General features: G+C 41.6%; 1 protein-coding gene across 1 annotated transcript in view; it reads right to left on the bottom strand.

Annotated features, from left to right (window-relative positions):
- The window catches only part of LOC129821002 (anosmin-1-like), a 70,550-nt gene extending 50,588 nt beyond the window's left edge, over positions 1 to 19,962 (bottom strand). The window contains exons 1-2 of the mRNA XM_055878197.1: positions 19,674 to 19,962; positions 11,334 to 11,381 (exon numbers count right to left, since the gene is read on the bottom strand). Of these exons, the coding sequence (XP_055734172.1) occupies positions 11,334 to 11,381; positions 19,674 to 19,868 (243 nt within the window). The 5' untranslated portion in view covers positions 19,869 to 19,962. The remainder of the gene's footprint in view (positions 1 to 11,333; positions 11,382 to 19,673) is intronic.
- Positions 19,963 to 20,549: the final 587 nt, after the last annotated feature.

The following is a 20,549-nucleotide window of genomic DNA, read 5'->3' as shown; positions in this document are numbered from 1 at the left end:
CCCCCACACCAAACGCGATCACGACACGCAGGTTAAAATATCAAAACAAACTCTGAACCAATGACATTAATTTGGGGACAGGTCGAAAAGCATTAAACATGTATGGTAATTTAGCTAGTTAGCTTGCACTTGCTAGCTAACGTTAATTTGTCCTATTTAGCTAGCTTGCTGTTGCTATCTAATTTGTCCTGGGATATAAACATTGAGTTGTTATTTTACCTGAAATGCACAAGGATCTCTACTCCGACAATTAATCCACACAAAACGGCCAACCGAATCGTTTCTAGTAATCTCTCCTCCTTCGAGGCTTTTTCATCGTTTAAGTCATATAGTGATCGCATCTAAACTTTCATTGTATTACCACGACTACCGGCAAAACAGTTCGTCTTTCTATCACCCACGTGGGTATAACCAATGAGGAGATGGCACGTGGGTACCCGCTTCTATAAACCAATGAGGAGATGGAGAGGCAGGACTTGCAGCGCGATCTGCGTCAGAAATAGGAACGAGTTCTATTTTAGCCCTTGGTGTAGCAGACACTTGTTGGCGAGTGCAAGCAGTGTGGGTGCAATAATTGAATAACATGGATTTCTAAATTTATTTTGCGACGCTCGCGCACGCGACGTGTCTGGTCTGGTCAGCATGTAAGTGTCCCAAATAGCTCCTTGAAATGACAAAAACAAATATCTGTTTATGTTGGTGATTCTCCGAGAGATGCCATATGGCGCAATTCAACTTTTCCCTTCCTCTTTTCACTAGGAGTGATCTATCACTGCCTGAGAAAGTCTAGAGGCTGTAACCTCAGTGAGGAGACAATGCTTGTCTCCAGCGTCACTGGTCTTGCTTTGCGGGTTCTTTCCCCGTCTCCCGATTCACATTGTGAATTATGATCTCAACAAATAGCAGGCAATAGAGCAACCCCCCTCAGCCAATGAAACTTAACAGCCATGTCCAGATCAGGTCCTTCCTGCTGGGACTGACCAGCCTTGCTTCACTCCTCCTCCGCCACACACACACAAACAAAAAAGGCTGGCCTCAAACTCACACACTCTTCAAATATAAAAGGGCGGAGACTGGAAATAATACAAACAGTTAGCAATGTGTGCACACAGAGTTGAACCTAAATAAAACAGTGTTCTAAGAACTAGTGCCACTGTCTAATGAGATGAGAAAAATAAGCATTGTGAAGGATTACCAGTTAGAACAATTGAGGTAATCTCGGTCTAATGGTTTGGTCCAATGGTATGTACGACACTTCACTTCTAGAACTAAGTGTGTTTTAGTCTTCAGTCAGAGTCTAGATATGACAGCACACACACACACACTTGACAGCAGTGGAGGCTGCTGAGGGGAGAACAGCTCACAATAAATGTCCGTAATGGAGCAAATGGAATGGCATCAAACACCTGGAAATCATGTATTTGATACCATCCCACTCCAGTCATTACCACACGCCGTTCTCCCCAATTAAGGTGACACCAACCTCCTTTGCTTGACAGTGATTTTCACTCAGAAATGGAGGGATCTGTCCATAATGGTGGTGTGGCTGGATGTGGTGGGTGAGGACAGAGGTGTCGGTGGCCACTGAGGGTCTGGCTCAACCACCACCAAAAGGTGGATTGAAGTGCATCCAAGCAGACAAAACAGTCCCAACCATGCCCCGACCATAAACCATCCACACAGCACTTAGATATTTTCACTGAGCCTCCAAATGCGACTGCCTGCCGCCAGAGAAAACATGGCCCCACAAAGACCTTAGCACTCAGGACACACCAACAGCATTTGCTAGCCGAGAGTTCTTAGCACCTCAATGTAATTTGCGAAACGAGTGATCACCAATTTTACATGTAGAACCAAATCGCCTGAAAAAATTTCCTAGTCAGACATCTACAGCGGGTTGTCCCTAAAACCCAGCAGGCTGAATGATTGGCAGACAAACACTACATCCACATTCAGTGTGTGAGCCTTTAGTAAATTGCCATGACATACTCTAGAAGTTTGCAGCCAACGAAGAATGTGATATTTTCCCAGAGCACATGCCATCATTTTCCTTTTTAATGAAGGTTAATACAGATTAAGGAAAAAGCCAAAGCTACCAATTTTATTTTATTGGACTGATTGACCTAGAAAAACACTACTGTTGGGGAACCCGGATAATTATTTTTGGCGTGAGAAAACTAGTGGGTAAGAAAGGGGGGAGGGGTGAAAGACACTTAAACGAGACTTACATAGCTCTCCACTGCTTGCTATTCAAGCAAACTGTACTGTAGCATTCATCACAAAATGTAAAGGTTGGGTTGAGACACGTGTAATCCAATAGAACAAACAATGTGTTAGTTCTTATTGCAGGGATGTCTAGCTCTATGGGTATGATGGGTAAGGAGAATCAAAAAGTAACCTGAAGTGTTTCAGTTCCGTGAAGGTCATCCACGACTCATTGCCGTTAACTAGCCGTCCTGAAGACAATGTTGCTTTACAAAGCTTCTCTACTGGCAAGCTCTGAAAACCTTAGTGGGTTGGTGATGAGGCAGATGGGGGAAAAGTCATCAGTTCACTGAAATCGTCCGTTCACTGCTGAGGGATGTTATATTACAGATTCATGGATTATTTATTTTAATGTCAGCAATGGGCTGAGCTTTCTAGTTCACGGAGAACTCCATCTCCCTGGTCAATGCTCTCCCCGGTCAACAAGTTGGCATGGTATTGTATTACATCTTTATTTCAATGCATGATTTTCTCCTTAAATCAAAAATACACTTCGTTCTTACAGCAAATTGAAAAACTGGGTATTGAAAAAATGGGTTGAAAACTGGGTAAATTCCAGCATATCTCCAGGCCAAGGTAACAGCATGGCACACAGTGACTTTTTATTCTCCTTCCCTGTGATGAGTTTGGGTAATGATAATGAAGTGCATTGCTTATTTGCAAACTGCCATTTAGCTGCCTCAAGTCAATCCTAGCATTTGATTTGGAGCTTGGATCACACCCTTGGGAAAAGCAGCCCACGTTAATGTCAGCCATACTCTGCATGTGGAAAGCTTTTTGTCTGCTACAGACACACACACCAACACACTCTCTTTGCACAAGGAGCAGGAAAAGAGAGAACGCCCTGCAGTTTGCAAACTTTCGATGAGTACCTTATCCAAATGTCTCAAGTGGGACGTTATGAAAGCAGAGTAGACCAAATGACAATAGCTCAATAGCTCATACAAATGGCTGCCTGCTCTCCACTCCGTCCTCCTGGCATCTCGGATGAATAGGGGCTGGCCTGTTGTTATGGCATGTTAATGATTCCCCTACACCTCTCCCTGCAAGAGGGCAGGGGGGGTTAATCACCATGACAATGGGAGCTGCTGGAAGTTGGGAGGCTATGGAAACTGCATAGGAGAAGGCCAGGAGGACTTTCAGTCTCAGTTGAATACTGTGAGGCTTTGATTTCCTTAACCACTGACAGCTGGATAGGGTCACAGCATCTTTGTCTAAATAATGAACCAGTCTTTAACACACAGGGACCCCACTATGGGCCTGGATGGATGGATAGGGCTGGCTGCAGCCCCTTGGCAAGGTAGACCCAGGAAGGGGGAGGATGACTTTTCAGCCAATGCTTTTGTCTCTCTGTTTGACAGGGAGCTGTTGATGAAGTAAGGAGAGGCTAATTAGAGTCTGTAGAGCCATTCACACAGAGGCACTGTACGACATGGGCCCATTTGGAGTGATTGTTTGAGCTGACACAATGGCCCCTGTGCTATGAGAGGCTGAGAGAAAGAAAGCGAGGGAGGAAGGAAGGAAGGAACGAGGAGAGACTATTGTGAACTTTTAATATTACTTTGAAAGATGTTACATCATGTTCACACTCCAAACAATCATATGTCTGAAAGTACAGCCTAAACAAGTCCAAACTGCTAACTGATATGTAACACACACACTTGTTTTACTATCCTTGTGGGGACCAAACTATTGACTCCCATTCAAAATACTATTTTTAGTATTAAGAATTAACCTAGCCCCACTCATAACCCCAAACCCTAAAGTGACTGTGGAAGAGTTGAACTAAAATATTGTTGTCTATCAACAATGACAAGCTACCTGGGTCTGACAACTTGGAATGAAAATGACTGAGGATGATAGTGGACAACATTGCCAATCCTGTTTGCCATCTCTTCAATCGAATCCTACAGGAAAGTGTGTGCCCTCAGGCCTGGAGGGAAGCAAGACGTTTCGCTACCCAAGAATAGCATAGCACCCTTTACTGGCTCAAACAGCCGACCAATCAGCCTGTTACCAGCCCTTAGTAAACTTTTGGAAAAAATTGTGTTTGGCCAGATACAATGCTATTTCACAGTTAACAGATTTTCAGCACACTTATAGGGAAGGGCATTCAACATGTACGGCACATAGACAACTGACTGCTGATTGGCTGAGAGAAATGTATACAGAGGGTGTTCTTTAATGGAAGCCTCACCAAAATAAACCAGGTCGAGTCCGGCATTCTCCAGGACAGCTGTATAGGCCCCTTACTTTTATCAATCTTTACTAATGACCTGCCACTGGCTCTGAGTAAAACCTGTGTGTCTCTGTATGCTGAGGACTCAACACAATACACATCAGCTACCACAGCAAGGGAAATCACTGCAACAGTTTCAGAATGGGTGGCAAGAAATAAGTAGTCCTAAATATTTCAAAAACTAAAAGTATTGTATTTGGGACAAATCGTTCACTAAACCCTAAACCTCAAATATTGTAATGAATAATGTGGAATTGAGGAGACTAAACTGCCATAGTCAAAACATATTGATGCAACAGTAGCTAAGATGGGGAGAGGTCTGTCTATGGAAGCACTTAACAACTCTATCAAAAAGGCAGGTCCTACAGGCCCTAGTTTTGTCACACCTGGACTACTGTCCCGTCGTGTGGTTGGGTACCATAAATATTGACTTCATCACTACTTGTAGTCACGAGAAGTATTGACATGTTGAACGCACCGAGCTACCTGTTTAAACTACTAGCACACAGCTCAGACACCCATGCGTACCCCACAAGACATGCCACCAGAGATCTATTCAGTCCTCAAGTCTAGAATAGACTATGGGCGTCACACAGTACTACATAGAGCCATGACTACATGGAACTCTATTCCACATAAAGTAACTCATGGAAGCAGTAGAATTAGACTTAAAACACACAAATAAAAATACACCTTATGGAACAGCGGGGACTGTGGAGACACACAATAACATACGCACACATTAATTTTGTGTTGTAGATATGTGGTGCCTGAGGGCACACACTTAATGTATTGTGAAATGTAAAATGTTTTAATTGTATACAACTGCCTTCATTTTGGTGGACTCCAGGAAGAGTAGATATCCTCACAAGGATAGTAAAACAAGGAAAATTCGGACGAGACATTTCGCCAGGCCCCCCAAGGAAAAAGGCTATTTTAGGGTTAGCTAATGGGGGATCCATAATAAATACAAACCCTAAAATAGCCTTTCCTTGGTGGGCACGGCGAAATGTCCCACTTGTCCGAATTTTCCTTGTTTTACTAATCTTGTGAGGATATCTGGTGCCCACAACGATAGTAAAACCAAACAATGATATGAATTGTAAAAAATGACCCACACACACGGAAACAAGGTAAACAAATGCAAACGGACATGTTTGTTAGAATCTCTGGCATTTTCAGAGTTCTAGCAATGTAGCCGGTTGATTATGAAAACACTATGCAGTGCTTGGACTTGCAGCCAGCAACAGCCTTTTCCAACATAAAACTCATGATGAATGACTGGGGAATGGCTTGTGCCAAGAACTGATGTTGGCCATCACCATGGAAAGGAGAGAAACAAGTTTCGCTGCATTAAAGTGAAAACAGAGGCTCTCCTTTAAAATGAAGCCATATCTCTTTAAAAAACACCATGACGAGCTCATTAGGCTTGACCTGAACAAGTTCTGGAGCCCAGAAATATTAATTTAGCATTAACATTTTTGTCATTTAGGAGATATTCCCTTATCCAGAGCGACTTACGATGCTTTTCCCAGAGGCTCCCAGCAATATTAAGTTAATGTATTTCATTAGTGCCCTCTTTAACCTGATGAGGACAGGGGGTGCTGTTTTCACTTTTGGGGAAAAACGTCTCCAATTTAAACGGCCTCGTACTCAATTCTTGCTCGTACAATATGCATATTATTATTACTATTGGATAGAAAACACTCCCTAGTTTCTAGAACCGTTGTAATTTTGTCTGTGGGTAAAACAGAACTCATTTGGCAGCACACTTTGTGACCAGGAAGTGGAAAGTCTGAAATCTATGTTCTGTTCAAGTGACTGCCTATAAATGGGCATGATAGGTATGGCTATACGTGCACGTCATACACCTTCACCCGGATGTCAAGAGGAAGTGAGAGGAAAAAGGAGTTGATTATCTCTGTCTGACGTTGAATAATCCCTCTTGGAACAAGGTGTCCCGCATTTTCTGTTTTCTGCAAGGCGCGTGTTGGGACCTGTTATTGCCTACTGGAAACCAGTCGTTATGGGCGAATATGATCTCCGGCTTTGATTTTATTTGATACATGTTACAATATCATCCTAAAGTATGTTTTTTCAATATAGTTTCATTAGATTATTGAAATTTATTTGGGACGTTAGTTGTGTTGTGTTGTTTGACTTTGTTGACGTTGGAGAGCTTAGCGCCGCATGGCCAGTGTGCTTGCTAATTCAAGACGGAAAAATAACGTTCTGAATCCAAACAAAGACGCTTCTGGACAAAGGACCAAAGGTACAACATTCTGATAGAAGATCAGCAAAAGTAGGAACCATTTTGTGATGCTATTTCATATATCTGTCGAACTGTGTACTAGTAGCTTTGCGCTCAGGTTTTGGTTATTCCCTTACCATAACTAAGTCTTATGTCGTAATGAAGATATTTTTAGAATTCTAACACTGCGATTGCATTAAGAACTAATGGATCTATCGTTTCCTATACAACATGTATTTTTTTGTAATGTTTATGAATAGCTATTTGGTCAGAATAGGTGAGAGTCTAATAGAAATATCCGCACATTCTGGGGAAAAGATGCTACGTTATGCTACATTGTATAACCACGGATTTCAGCTCTAAATATGCACATTTTCAAACAAAACATAAGTGTATGTATAACCTGATGTTATAGGACTGTCATCTGAGGAAGGTTTATGAAGGTTAGTGAAATTTAATATCTTTTGCTGGTTTATTCGCTAACGCTAACGTGCCTATTGCTATTGCTAACGTGCCTTGATGAATGAATGCGGTCGTGTGGTAGGCTATTGTAGTAAGCTAATATAATGCTATATTATGTTTTCGCTGTAAAACACTTACAAAATCGGAAATATTGTCTGTATTCACAAGATCTTTGTCTTTCATTTGCTATACACCATGTATTTTTCAGAAATGTTTTATGATGAGTATTTCGGTATGTCACGTTGGTGTCTGTAATTATTCTGGCTGCTTTCGGTGCAATTTCTGATTGTAGCCGCAATGTAAACTATGATTTATACCTGAAATATGCACATTTTTCGAACAAAACATAGATTTATTGTATAACATGTTATAAGACTGTCATCTGATGAAGTCGTTTCTTGGTTTGTTCTAGGTTAGTTTGGTTGATTTTGTGCATGCTACCTGTGCTGTGAAAAATGTCTGTGCTTTTTTCTATTTGTTGGTGAGCTAACATAAATATATATTTTTATATTGTGTTTTTAAAACAAATATTTTTTGAATTTCGCGCTCTGCCTTTTCAGTGGAATGTGGGAGGAGTTCCGCTAGCAGAACCCCGGGGCTAGACAGGTTAAAAAAAAACGTAGTTCTAAACGTTGCCATGTACAGTATAATGTAATGATAATGTGCATATGATCACATACAGAAATATATACTTAAGCAATAAGGCCAGAGGGGATGTGGTATATGGCTAATAGTTTTTTTTTTATGTATTATTTCTTACATTGTTAGCCCAGAAAATGGTGTGTGTTATTACATACAGCCGGGAAGAACTATTGGATATCAGAGCGGCGGTAACTCACCAGCACTACGGCCAGGAATACAACTTTACCGAAGTGGCTCCTTTGTTCACACCACGCAGGGCAATTGAACTGATTCCATAGGCCGACCCAAAACAACGCCACCAAAAAAGGGGCACTCGGAGCGGTCATCTAGTCCGATTTAGGAGGCATGCACACCGCCCACTACTTCCGAGTATATTACTCGCTAATGTTCAGTCCCTGGATAACAAAGTTGATGAGATCAGGGCAAGGGTTTCTTTCCAGAAAGACATCAGGGATTTTAACATACACTGTTTCACAGAAACATGGCTCTCTCGGGATATACTGTCAGAGTCGGTCCAGCCATCTGGATTCTCAGTTCATTGCGCTGACAGGAATAAACATCTCCCCAGGAATAAAGGGAAAAAAGGGGGGGAGGTATATTTCATGATTAACGAGTCATGGTGTAACTGTGATAACATACAGGAAGTCAAGTTCTTTTGTTCACCCGACCTAGAATACCTCAATCAAATGCCGACCGTATTATCTCCCAAGATAATTCTCTTCGATTAGTCACAGCCGTGTTTATCCCTCCTCAAGTCGATACCACGACGGCCCTCAAGGAACTTCACTGGACTTAGTGCAAACTGGAAACCATATCTCCTGAAACTGCATTTAAACAACACAAATTTGAAGAAAAGGCTGCCAAAATTCAATCAGCATATCAACTGTAGTACTCACGCTGCTAAAACACTAGACCACTGTTACTCCAACTTCCGGGATAGATACAAGGTCCTCTCCCGCCTTCCTTTCGGTAAATCTGACCAGGACTCCATTTTGCTCTTCCCTTCCTATAGGCAGAAACTCAAGCAGGATGTACCCGTGCAAAGGACTATTTAACACTGGTCTGACCAATCGGAATCCACACTTCAAGATTGTTTTGATCACCGGACTGGCAAATGTTCCGGGTAGCTTCTGAGAATAATATTCACAAAAATACCGAAACAGTAACTGAGTTTATCAGGAAGTGTATAGGAGATGTTGTACCCACTGTGACTATTAAAACCTACCCTAAAAATACATTGTGGATAGATGGCAGCATTCGCGCAAAACTTAAAATTGCGAACCACCACATTAAAATGGCAATCAAACATGCAAAACGTCAGTAGAGAAACAAAGTGGAGTCGCAATTCAACAGCTCAGACACTAGACATGTGGCAGGGTCTACAAAAGGAAAACCAGCTACAGAGGGATAAAGGAGGGAGGAGGGATAAACACGGCTGTGACTAATCGCGGACATCGACATCTGGCTTCCGGACAAGCTTAAAATGTTCTTTGCCCGCTTTGAGGATAACACAGTGCCACCGACACAGCCCGCTACCAAGGACTGTGGGCTCTCCTTCTCCGTGGCCGACGTGAGTAAGACATTTAAAACGCATTAACCCTTGCAAGGCTGCCGGCCCAGATGGCATCCCTAGCCGCGTCCTCAGAGCATGCGCAGACCAGCTGGCCATCCCAGTCTGCTGTCCCCACATGCTTTAAGATGGCCACCATTGTTCCTGTACCCAAGAATCAAAAAGGTAACTGAACTAAATGACTATTGCCATGTAGCACTTACTTCTGTCATCATGAAGTGCTTGAGAGACTAGTCAAGGATCATGTCACCTCCACCTTAGTTGTCACCCTAGACCCACTTCAATTTGCCTACCGCCTCAATGGGTCCACAGACAATGCAATCGCCATCACACTGCACACTGCCCTATCCCATCTGGACAAGAGGAATACCTACGTAAGACTGCTGTTCATTGACTATAGTTTAGCATTCAACACCATAGTACCCTCCAAGCTCATCATTAAGTTTAAGGCCCTGGGTTTGACATTGCTCGTCCATATATTTATATATTCTTAATTCCATTTGTGCGTATATGTTGTGAAATTGTTAGATATTACTTGTTAGATATTGCTGCACTGTCGGAACTAGAAGCACAAGGATTTCACTACACTCGCAATAACATCTGCTAAACACGTGTATGTGACCAATATAATTTGATTTGAAGGAACATAGAAATATTTAAACATCAAACAAAAGGGGATTGGTTACATGTGGGCGTGAATACAAGATGTTGATTGTAATTCATCTTCATAACAAATGCAATACTGTGAAGTCAGCAAAGGCTGTTATGCAGTTTGACATTTCACTGTGTTTCATATTATCCATGTAGTCATTTATAAATCAGAGGGTGTCCAAATCATCCTTTGTAAATCATACTGTCCAACACTGATTGGGCCCAAATGTTCAGCATACGAGCTCTGACGAATGAACTGGGTGTCCTTGGACATTTCCAGGTATATGATTTAGAATACAACCTCAATAAAACAGTGTGAGAAACACAAACATTAACACAAGAGAGCATTTGTTTTCTCTACCTGTGCTCCATGCCAAATGAACCAGCCATACGAGCTAGTACAGACAAGGATGAGATCCAAATTGGTCATCACCTTCATAATAGCACGGTTCACATAAGCTATTTAGACAATGTTTTTATAACAATGGAAAACACAGGAGATGAAAAACAAAAAACGGTAAACTTCTGAGTGTGAATGAGAACACTCAGCTAGACTATTTACTTCCTGGATGGAATTCAGTCCTCAAACTATGAAACAATCAGAACCAACGAGTAGGCCGGTTGCTGCTGTCCAGGTTTATGTGAACAGAAGAGTTTGACAGACAGAGCGCATCAGTTACAGTATGAAATGTCACCCTATTGGCAGTAAAGTGCACTGGTTTTGGCCAGAGTCACATAGGCCAAAAGGTGGTCCCCTAAATAGTGACTAGGGTTCAGAGTTTCCCCATGTGTTTGAGCCCCACTGTTGTGTCATCATCATAAGCCTTTCTGGTTGTTGTCCCAGAATGCCTTGGGCTGAGCCTCAGTCCTCAGTCTACTGTCTGCTCAGTACCACAGTGAGGGGCTTGTCAACAGCTCCCGGTGAAGCTGAGAGGAGATATCAGCACCATCTTTCCAGAGCACCTGTCAACAGTCTTTCTATCAACCATCTTCGGGACAGGGCACGAAACCCAAACAAGACCGTCGGGAAACGGAGGATAAAATGGCCTACTGTAATTCTAATGAACAAAGAGCTGTATCAGAAATGGGTTGTGGAATCTCAGTAACCCTAGAACAACTTGACTGATGAGAAGGTAAAAAGCATAACAGCTATCACAGTTTAAAATTGTTTACCTAGAACATCTCAAACTTGTTTTGTACATTTCCTGTCATTTAGTTATTTTAAGCATATGCAGCCAAGACTTGTTACATACCTTTGAGCACTGTTTGTGATTCTGACACCACACCAAGGATCCATTATTCTGTAATGAAAATAGAAAGAAGATTATGACTTATGATTTTATAGGGAGAAAATCTATTCAATCATTGTCAATGTAATGCAAAAGAAAGAGTTTCATTCCAGGACACACAGTAGCTATTCACACTACAATTCAAACAAACATCTAAAAAACTAAAAAAGGTGTGCTCTGAATCCGTTTCAACACAAAGAAAAACATTTTCACATTTTTTAAATTAGAAGTTAAGATTCTTTCACCCCAAGGTGAATCCTAAGGAAGCAAAGTCAAAGTGGGGCGGATCTCTGGTCAGTTTCAGTGTCGTTCAGAATTGGAGGTGCCTGCATTTGATCTCGCAACAGACATCCCAGAGGTCACTCGCATAGGAATTGATGTCAGCACTCGTATGGAGACTCCAGACACCTCCAATACCCCGCTAATTGCTTTGTGTCACCTTCTGGGTCCCATGAAGCCAAAGATTTGGTCCTAATTGTGCCTAAAGACAAAAGTGTCTCCCTGTCATCTTGAGAAGTTCTAATGGCTTAAATGCCTGACACAAGTGGCCATTTCCAGAGCTCCAATAGAGCAAAGGACCACAAGGCTATTCTCTCCAAAATGGATTCACTTGGACAATAAATGTAAGATAAATGATTGCCCAGACAAAATTGACCATTTGATTAGGGGCTAAAAAGGGCTAAAATTGCACTCTGGCTGTAGGTTGGAAGACTCATGTGCTTCATTGGTTAGCTCAAATTCCCAACAAAGTTTGTTTGCCATTATGAATAGTTATGACATTTCAAATATAGAGAAAGGAAACCTAAATAAAAGGCAATGAGTGTGAATTTCCATTAGCTGACGTATGTTACAAATGAAAGTTCACCGTTAGACATGAATCAGTGCTTTGTTCTGTACAATAAGACACTGCGGCAGGACTGACTAGCCAAGCTTTAAGGGTCTGCAAACCAAAAAGTCTGCTCAAGTTCAATGTCAAGTTCAAAGCCTTCTCAAACAATGTAATCCAGTGGAAATTCCCAGTGAGACCTCAGGAAAGAACTTATCATTAAAGGCTTTACTTTGCCATCCAGTACCAGTGAGCACTGCGTGTTTGGTGTCAAGTATAACGGTCAGCTGGCTTCAAAGACATTCATGGTACATCAGGAATTCTAGAACAAACTTCTAAAGCTGTATTACTTAATTGTGTAACTGCGTTTGCAATACTATAACACAGAAGTACCTGAAAACAAACGTTTTTTTCCCCCTCGCAGACATCATTGCACATGAGATAGAAGAGCACAATATGTACAATAGTTTTTGTACCATGCTGAGCGACGCTCCTCAGCTCGGCAACAATAACGGTGGTGGGTCAGCCAGTGGTTGGGGCCGCTATTTCCCCCTACAGCGGATTCCATCTTTAAACGTTCATTCCACAAGCTGCTCTACTGCCAATTTTAATAACATCTCAAATAAATCCATGTTACTAATGAACAGGATGCAAGACTGACAAAACTTATCAGAATTTTACCAAACAAAGACCAAATTAGTGGGGAGTTGCCCGGGACCTCACGATACGATATCACCATACTTAGGTGCATATACGATATCTATTGCGATTCACACAATTCTATATGCATTTCGTTTTGATACTGGGATTTTATTGCTATTTGATGTTCCAAACATATTGCTTACCATATGTCTGACACAGAGGACAAGAAAGCCATGAGAAAACAAAGTTATCAGTCATGGAAAGAAAAGTGCTGAAAATAAATTGGCTCCCTATTTAAAAAGAAGATGGAGAATAATCTATGAAGGAAAAATACTGGAGTTGGTGTGGGTACAGCCAACTTGCGTCAAAATTATACTGCGATAGTCAAAACGATACATCAAAAATAACAAAGATGATGTAACTTTATAGATTTTCTCCCCCCATCACTATGTTCCACCTATAGATTACATTTCAAAGACAGCACCTGACATTTTGGAACAGGAAAACTTGAAGAATGCACCTTTAAGGCAGGCTGCAACAGGGAATGATACAGTAAGCAATACTACAGAAGAAATGTACACTGAGAATACAAAACATTAAGAACACCTGCTCTTTCCATGACAGACTAACCAGGTGAAAGCTATGATCCCTTATTGACGGAACTTGTTAAATCCACTTCAAAATCAGTGTACATGAAGGGGAGGAGAAACGTTAAAGAAGGATTTTTAAGCCCTCACACAATTGAGACATGGATTGTGTATGTGTGCCATTCAGAGGGTGAATGGGCAAGACAAAATACTTAATTGCCTTGAAACGAGGTATGATAATAGTTGCAAGGCACAGGCACACCGGTTTTGAGAACTGCAACGCTGCTGGGTTTTTCCACACAACTGTTTCCCGTGGGTATCAAGAAACCCAAAGGATATCCAGCCAATTTGACAACTGTGGGAAGTGTTGGATTTAACATGGGCCAGCATCCCCGTGGAATGCTTTTGACAACTTGTAGAGTCCATGCCCCGATGAATTGAGGCTGGGCAAAAAGGGGGGATGCAACTCAAAATTAGGAAGGTGCTCAGAAAGTATCCAAACCCCTTGACTTTTTCCACATTTTGTTGTTACAGCTTTATTCTAAAATTGATTAAATTATTTTTTCCCTCTCAATCTACACACAATGCACCCCAAAATGACAAAAACATGTTGAGCAAAAACCAAGCCGTGAGGCGAAGGAATTGTCCGTAGAGCTCCGAGACAGGATTGTGTCGGGGCACAGATCTGGCAAAGGTTACCCAAAAATGTTTGCTGCATTGAAGGTCCCCAAGAACATATTAGCCTCCATCGTTCTTAAAATGGAAGAAGTTTGGAACCACCAAGACTCTTCCTTGAGCTGGTCGCCCGGCCAAACTGAGCAATCGGGGGAGAAGGACCTTGGTCAGGGAGGTGACCAAGAACCCGATGGTCACTCTGACAGAGCTCCAGAGTTCCTCTGTGGAGATGGGAGAACCTTCCAGAAGCACAACCATCTCTGCAGCACTCCACCAATTAGGCTTTTATGGTAGTGGCCAGACGGAAGCCACTAGCTCAGTAAAAGGCACATGACAGCCCACTTGGAGTTTACCAAAAGGCACCTAAAGGACTCTCAGACCATGAGACTCTGGTCTGATGAAACCAAGATTGAACTCTTTGGCCTGAATGCCAAGCTTCATGTCTGGAGGAAACCTGGCACCATCCCTACGGTGAAAAACAGTGGTGGCAGCATCATGCTGTGGGGAGGTTTTTCAGCGGCAGGGACTGGGAGACTAGTAAGGATCAAGGGAAAGATGAACGGCGCAAAGTACAGAGTGATCCTTGATGAAGTCCGGAGCGCTCTGGAGCAGGTTCTCAGACTAGGGCAAGTTTTCACCTTCTAACAGGACAACGACCCTAAGCACACAGCCAACAACACAGGAGTGGCTTTGGAAAAAGTCTCTGAATGTCTTTAAGTGGCCCTGCCAGAGCCCGGACTTGAACCCGATCAAACATCTCTGGAGAGAACTGAAAATAGATGTGCAGCGATGCTCCCCATCCAACCTGACAGAGCTTGAGAGGATCTGCAGAGGAGAATTGGAGAAACTCCCAAATACAGGTGTGCCAAGCTTGTAGCGACATACCCAAGAAGACTCGAGGCTGTAATTGCTGCCAAAGGTACTGAGTAAAGGGTGTGAATACTTATGCAAATGTAATATTTATATTTTTCATATTTAATACATTTGCAAACATTTCTAAAAACATGTTTTTGCTTTGTCATTATGGGGTATTGTGTGTAGATTGATGAGGGGGGGAAACAATTTAACCCATTTTAGAATAAGGCTGCAACAAAATGTGTAAAACGTCAAGGGGTCTGAATACTTCGAATGCACTGTATGTACTGTATTTTGATTGAAATGTTGTACTATATAACATCATGGATATTTTATGTGTAGGCTCAAAAAAATCTAATGTTATTAAATATATATTTTACATTTATGATCAAACAAATATAAATAATATATCAAGTTACAGGAAATAAACCCCTTGCATTTACACTGCGGGAGAACACTCTAGATCATTTATACAAATTGTCACCAGTCCAGACCCGCTCCTAAATAACAGGCCTAGTTCTTAACACCTTTCACAGTCCATGTGTCAGTGGCGACAAATAGGGATCCGCAGAGGGGCTAATTTTGCTCAGTGACAGCATCTCTGCAGCACTGGTGGGGCTCAGTGGGACGTTGCCCCAGCTGTCCAGGCCTGACCCCAGCATGTCATGGAGCAATGGGGAATAATTATAGGTCAAGACTTCATCCCAACGACTCAGTGGCATTCTTCAGCAGTTTCAACATTGTGCAGTGCTGCTGAGGGACTGTCAAAGACGCTGATCGATTAATACTTTCCAGATCAAGACATTCACTAGAGAAAAATTAAGGCAAATAATTGCTCTGTGTGTCTGAATGCGGAGGTGAACTCACAGCTTTCTCTGTGTCACTGATGAAGTCTTGTAAACACAGATTCACCCCAGAGATGTATTATGACTTGTGTCAGTTGAGAAGGAAGAGCAGGTGGCCGGGGGCATGTTGTATTGTCTAGACATTTGAGGAACATGGGCAAAAAGCCTGCTCTGCATTCCTTCTTTTGAAAACCACTCACTTTTGTTTCCTGTTCATCTTTAAGATGTTTTTGTGACATCTCTGTTTAGTGTTCACTTTCTACATCCAATTTTTCAGAAACTAATATTGTGTAGCTGCAGTCCTACATTATATTAAATCCGTGCTGATGAATATATTTATGTTTTCAGCAATTCTGCACAGAAATTTTACATCACTGACATCGGTAAAAGACCTGACAAACATCTATTTGGATCGAAACATTGTCAACCAATAAATATATATGTGTAGTGCATCTTGGTGTGCAGACTAGACTTTATTATGTTATGGATTAGTCTGGCCCAGCACTTCAAACCCTAGGCAGATACAGCTCAAAGAGCAAGCAACCTGCCTATATGTCCATCAACAACCCAGAAGCCTCTCTGGACAAAAATAACTAAGCAACCCCCTAGGTCATGTAATCTATTGACTGGCTCAAATAAAAGCCCTTCAGATCTAAGTCCATAGCTGTGGGCTCTGAGTAAATAAAATGTGTGAATGGAAAGGCAGGGATAGTGACAGAGTCCTGTTCTTCAGGATAACATACACGAGTAGTAATATAATAGGAGTTATAAGTGAATGTTGTATCACATTGAAATAGTGAAGGTGTTGAGGCTGTAGCCTGTCAGGAATGTGTACGGTTTGTCTGAGGAGACACTAAAGGGTGTACCAGGCAGTAGCACTCACTGAGAGCTGACATTTACAGACATGACTGGCATGGATTAAACGCTTTTACAGAGAGGTGAGGCCAAGCTACATAGACTCCTATTCATCCCGTCTTCACTAATAAAAAAGTCCACACGAGACAAGCAGTGGCTGTCGTCTGATTCCACCCCAACTTATTTAATATCAAAGGCTAAAACAAGTGGACACGGAAAAAATACTTTCTTTCCTTAGCAATGAACATAAGTCTCTCAAGTGCAATACTAACTTTCAGTACCTCCGCTAATTGGGTATGAAAAAAATAACATTTTAAATTCCATTTATGACTTAAAATGTAATAACAAGTCCACACCTTGTTTTTAGGCTTCATGGGTCCTCACATAAATAATCCACTACAAGCCTGATGCTTTCAGAATGTAATAGTGAACAGAGAACCCAGTTCACTCTTAATATTTTAAAGTGTCCAGTGACCATATTTATGACTGGGTGTTCCCCTCTCTGTCTATTGTACCAGGTTGACAACTCCCCTATAAGCGAAGTAAAATGTCAATAAAAACATCTGTATTTGGAAGTAATTCTACATTCATAAATCTTAAATTGCCATAAATCCAAAAACCAAAAGGCCATGCCTTTTTCCCAACTGCATCTTCAGTCTGTTCCTACTAAGCTCAATAACTCATCATCACTGACAATTAAAACCGTATTCCTTGGATCCTGATTCAGCCAAGTTCAAGGGAGGACTTGTCTGGGAGTTTACAGCTGAAAGTGCTAAAATCATTTCCAGTTTTTAATTTCAATATACAAACAAATGTATCTATTAGGCTATAAATTCTATAAAAGACAATATAAAAAAAACATAGGAAAATTGTTTCTGGCTGCTACAAAAGTTCTGAAACAAATTGGCTGTTGTACAATACACACAAAGAAGTTACTTTATATATTTGTTCTAATGTGAAAAATCAAGTAACAGTAAATGTCCCCTCTAGATAAAAGCTATTGCTGAAAGGGTCTATTTACATGAAACTGGAAACTTTGTGTGTGTTGGTTTCCTTAAACAGTATTAAATGACCCCTATTACTAAGAAGGAATGCTTTCCGAGTTGAATTAAGAGGTCTAAAGTCTCAATCATATTAGAGGGAGGCGAGCAGCCGCCCGGCCAGGCCTGCTCTGTAATAAGATCTGGCAGAGGAAGCAGATCCACCTGTAGGTTGCAGCCCGCCGAGCGCTGACTGAGCATGCGCCAGTATTGTGGCAACAGTACATTAGAGCTTATCACATTTAGCCAAAGTGGGCCTCTGCGTTTAGCAGGAAGGTGACCTCATTGGGGATAGCATCAGTGGGCTAGAGTCCCTTCTACGAAGTGTGACGCTAGAATTTGGTGGCAGGGGTTAGGACTGGGGCACAGGGAGGCATGTGTTTTTTCAGATGACCAGACATCCCATTTCCACATGAAAGAGCCTGCTGAGAGAGAACACAGTGCATTTGACAGACCTCAGAGTATCAACAACAATTGGCTTCTATTCTTGGAGTTGCAAGCCTGCTCACCCAGCACCTTATCACTGAGCAAAAATACACCTCTTCCTCCTAATTTCCTGCGCTCTGAACACACCTGCGATTGAATACAAATACTAAGGCTTGGCAGTCTATTACTAGACAATTAACCCTTTATAGTTGCAGGGGAGTTCACTAGTTTCACCTCAACCTCTGACTTTTCAGTTGAATGGTGATTGATTTTATGCCTCAATATCAAATGCCTGGGCAGTGTTGAAGTTGTTGAAATTATCTTCAAACTAATTTACGAGAGCTTTATTACACTAACTGGTCTAATAAAGAATAACAAAACATTTGACCTAACATAAACCCAACTAATATAGAGAAGAGAGAGACAAAGCACTCATTTGATAGTTAGTCAAAGTTGACAAGTTCTACTGACATTGATTCCAAAACACACACAGCAATTAGTAATAAAATACAATACAGTGTGAAAGGCCCGACTTCATCCTTGAAAATGCAAATGTTCACTAGTGAAAAACCGAGTGCAGATATGAGATGAAAGAGAGCTGGAGAAGAGAAGGATCAGTGGTGAGTCCTTTTCACTGGGTCCTGAGAGAGAACTGTGTGTCCAGTGAAGGGTGAAAACCTCTGACACCGCTTATCAAATCACCCAGAGGACAAGGCTAAGTACAGCAAATCACTTCTTCCAACACAAATTGTAGAAGGCCATCGAAACACACTTGGTGGTCACCATCGCTGTGTATCAGCATTGTGATCCATTTCCAGGTTATTTATGGCTAATTGTGAGGTGAGTGAAATGAATGTGGGATGAGAAGAAAACAGCCTCATTTTGATAGACTATACACAAAGTAGCGCATACATCCAAAGACGTGACAGGTAGGTAGCCTAGAGGTTAAGAGCATTGGAACAGTAACTGAAAGGTCGCTGGTTTGAATCCCGAGCCAACTAGGTGAAGAAGAAAAAAAAAAAATATGTGCCCTCGAGTAAGGTACTTAACACTAATTGCACCTGTAAATAGCTCTGGATTAGAGTGTATGCTAAATGCCTAAAATGTGAAAACCATAACTTGGTTAACAAATCTCAAGAGCAGCACTCATTACTTACTTGTATGAGTTATTAATTAACCAGTTAATTGTTTTTTTTTAAACAATGGCAATGCTAGAATGTCCTTGCATTATAATAGTAAGTGCCATGTCCTCTGCTGCAGAATTTATCCATATAGTGGAACGCAAAACCAATCGACTCCTGTAGTGTAATCAGGGTAATGCAGGGTAATCACTGTGACAGTTTCGGCCCCACAAGATTTCAATAAGCTTTTATTTCATAGAAGAGGCCAAATCGTTTACACTGACATTTCAGTACCAATAACTTATTGAACAGATGAAGCGCGTGTCTTGACCTCAACTCTGTCTCTCGAAAAATGTCTTATTTTTATTATGAGGAGGACACATAATGCGTAAATTCCGTAAAAGTTGAAGAGACTGTGAGCAACACACTTACCTGGGAGTGCTTGAAAAAAGCGGAGATGCGAGTGATGTGCAGGCTGAGACACCTTGAGGCACATCTAGCTCGGTAAATGCTGCCAGTGAAGAAAGAGTCATCCTGCCTGGTCCTCGAAGCGAAAGTTCCATGGGTCGACAACTCTGTAATCCATAGACACAGGGTAACACATACATTTACGCTCCTGGGCAACATTTTTCGTTTGCGGGAAGCCTATTGCTTTTATTCGTCCACTGATCGGGCTACACTGCGTGTTGACTCCAGTGGAGAAACTAAAGAAACTTCAATTATACACTGGGGAGGAGTCAGAACCGCGTGCGCTCTGTGATTGGCGGATACCGATGTGATTGTCAAATACTGCGGGTGCCTTGTAGCAGGTAGAGGTTGTGGACTCACTATGAAGGATTTTGAAATTAACTATATTTGAGTTAATGGTTTAAATGATTTTGTGCTATTGCTATGAATAACATTTTAATTCAATGTCATCTCATGACATGACTTGGCTACTTATGTAACATTGACTAGGTACCGTTACCCCCTGTATATAGCCTCGTTATTGTTTTATTGTGTTATTTATTTGATATTTTTTGGGTAAATATTATATTAACTCTAATTTTTCTTAAAACTGCACTGTTGGTTAAGGGCTTGTGTGTAAGCATTTCACAGTAAGGTCTACACTTGTTGTATTTGGCGCATGTGACAAGTAACATTTTATTTATTTGAATTAAAATCTGCAGAACTTTTAGTTGCACACACTAGGCTAGGGGTTTTCACAGTGGACCTGATACACTAGGCTACCCTGTTTATCATGCAGTACTACAATCTCCCCAAAACATAAATAGCACATCCTACATAAACCACACCTTGAATAGGAAG

The sequence above is a fragment of the Salvelinus fontinalis genome, chromosome 23, assembly GCF_029448725.1.
Source record: "Salvelinus fontinalis isolate EN_2023a chromosome 23, ASM2944872v1, whole genome shotgun sequence".
NCBI lineage: Eukaryota > Metazoa > Chordata > Actinopteri > Salmoniformes > Salmonidae > Salvelinus > Salvelinus fontinalis.
The sequence above is the reverse complement of the archived record's forward strand: the minus strand, read 5'-3'. Positions and strand labels throughout refer to the sequence as shown.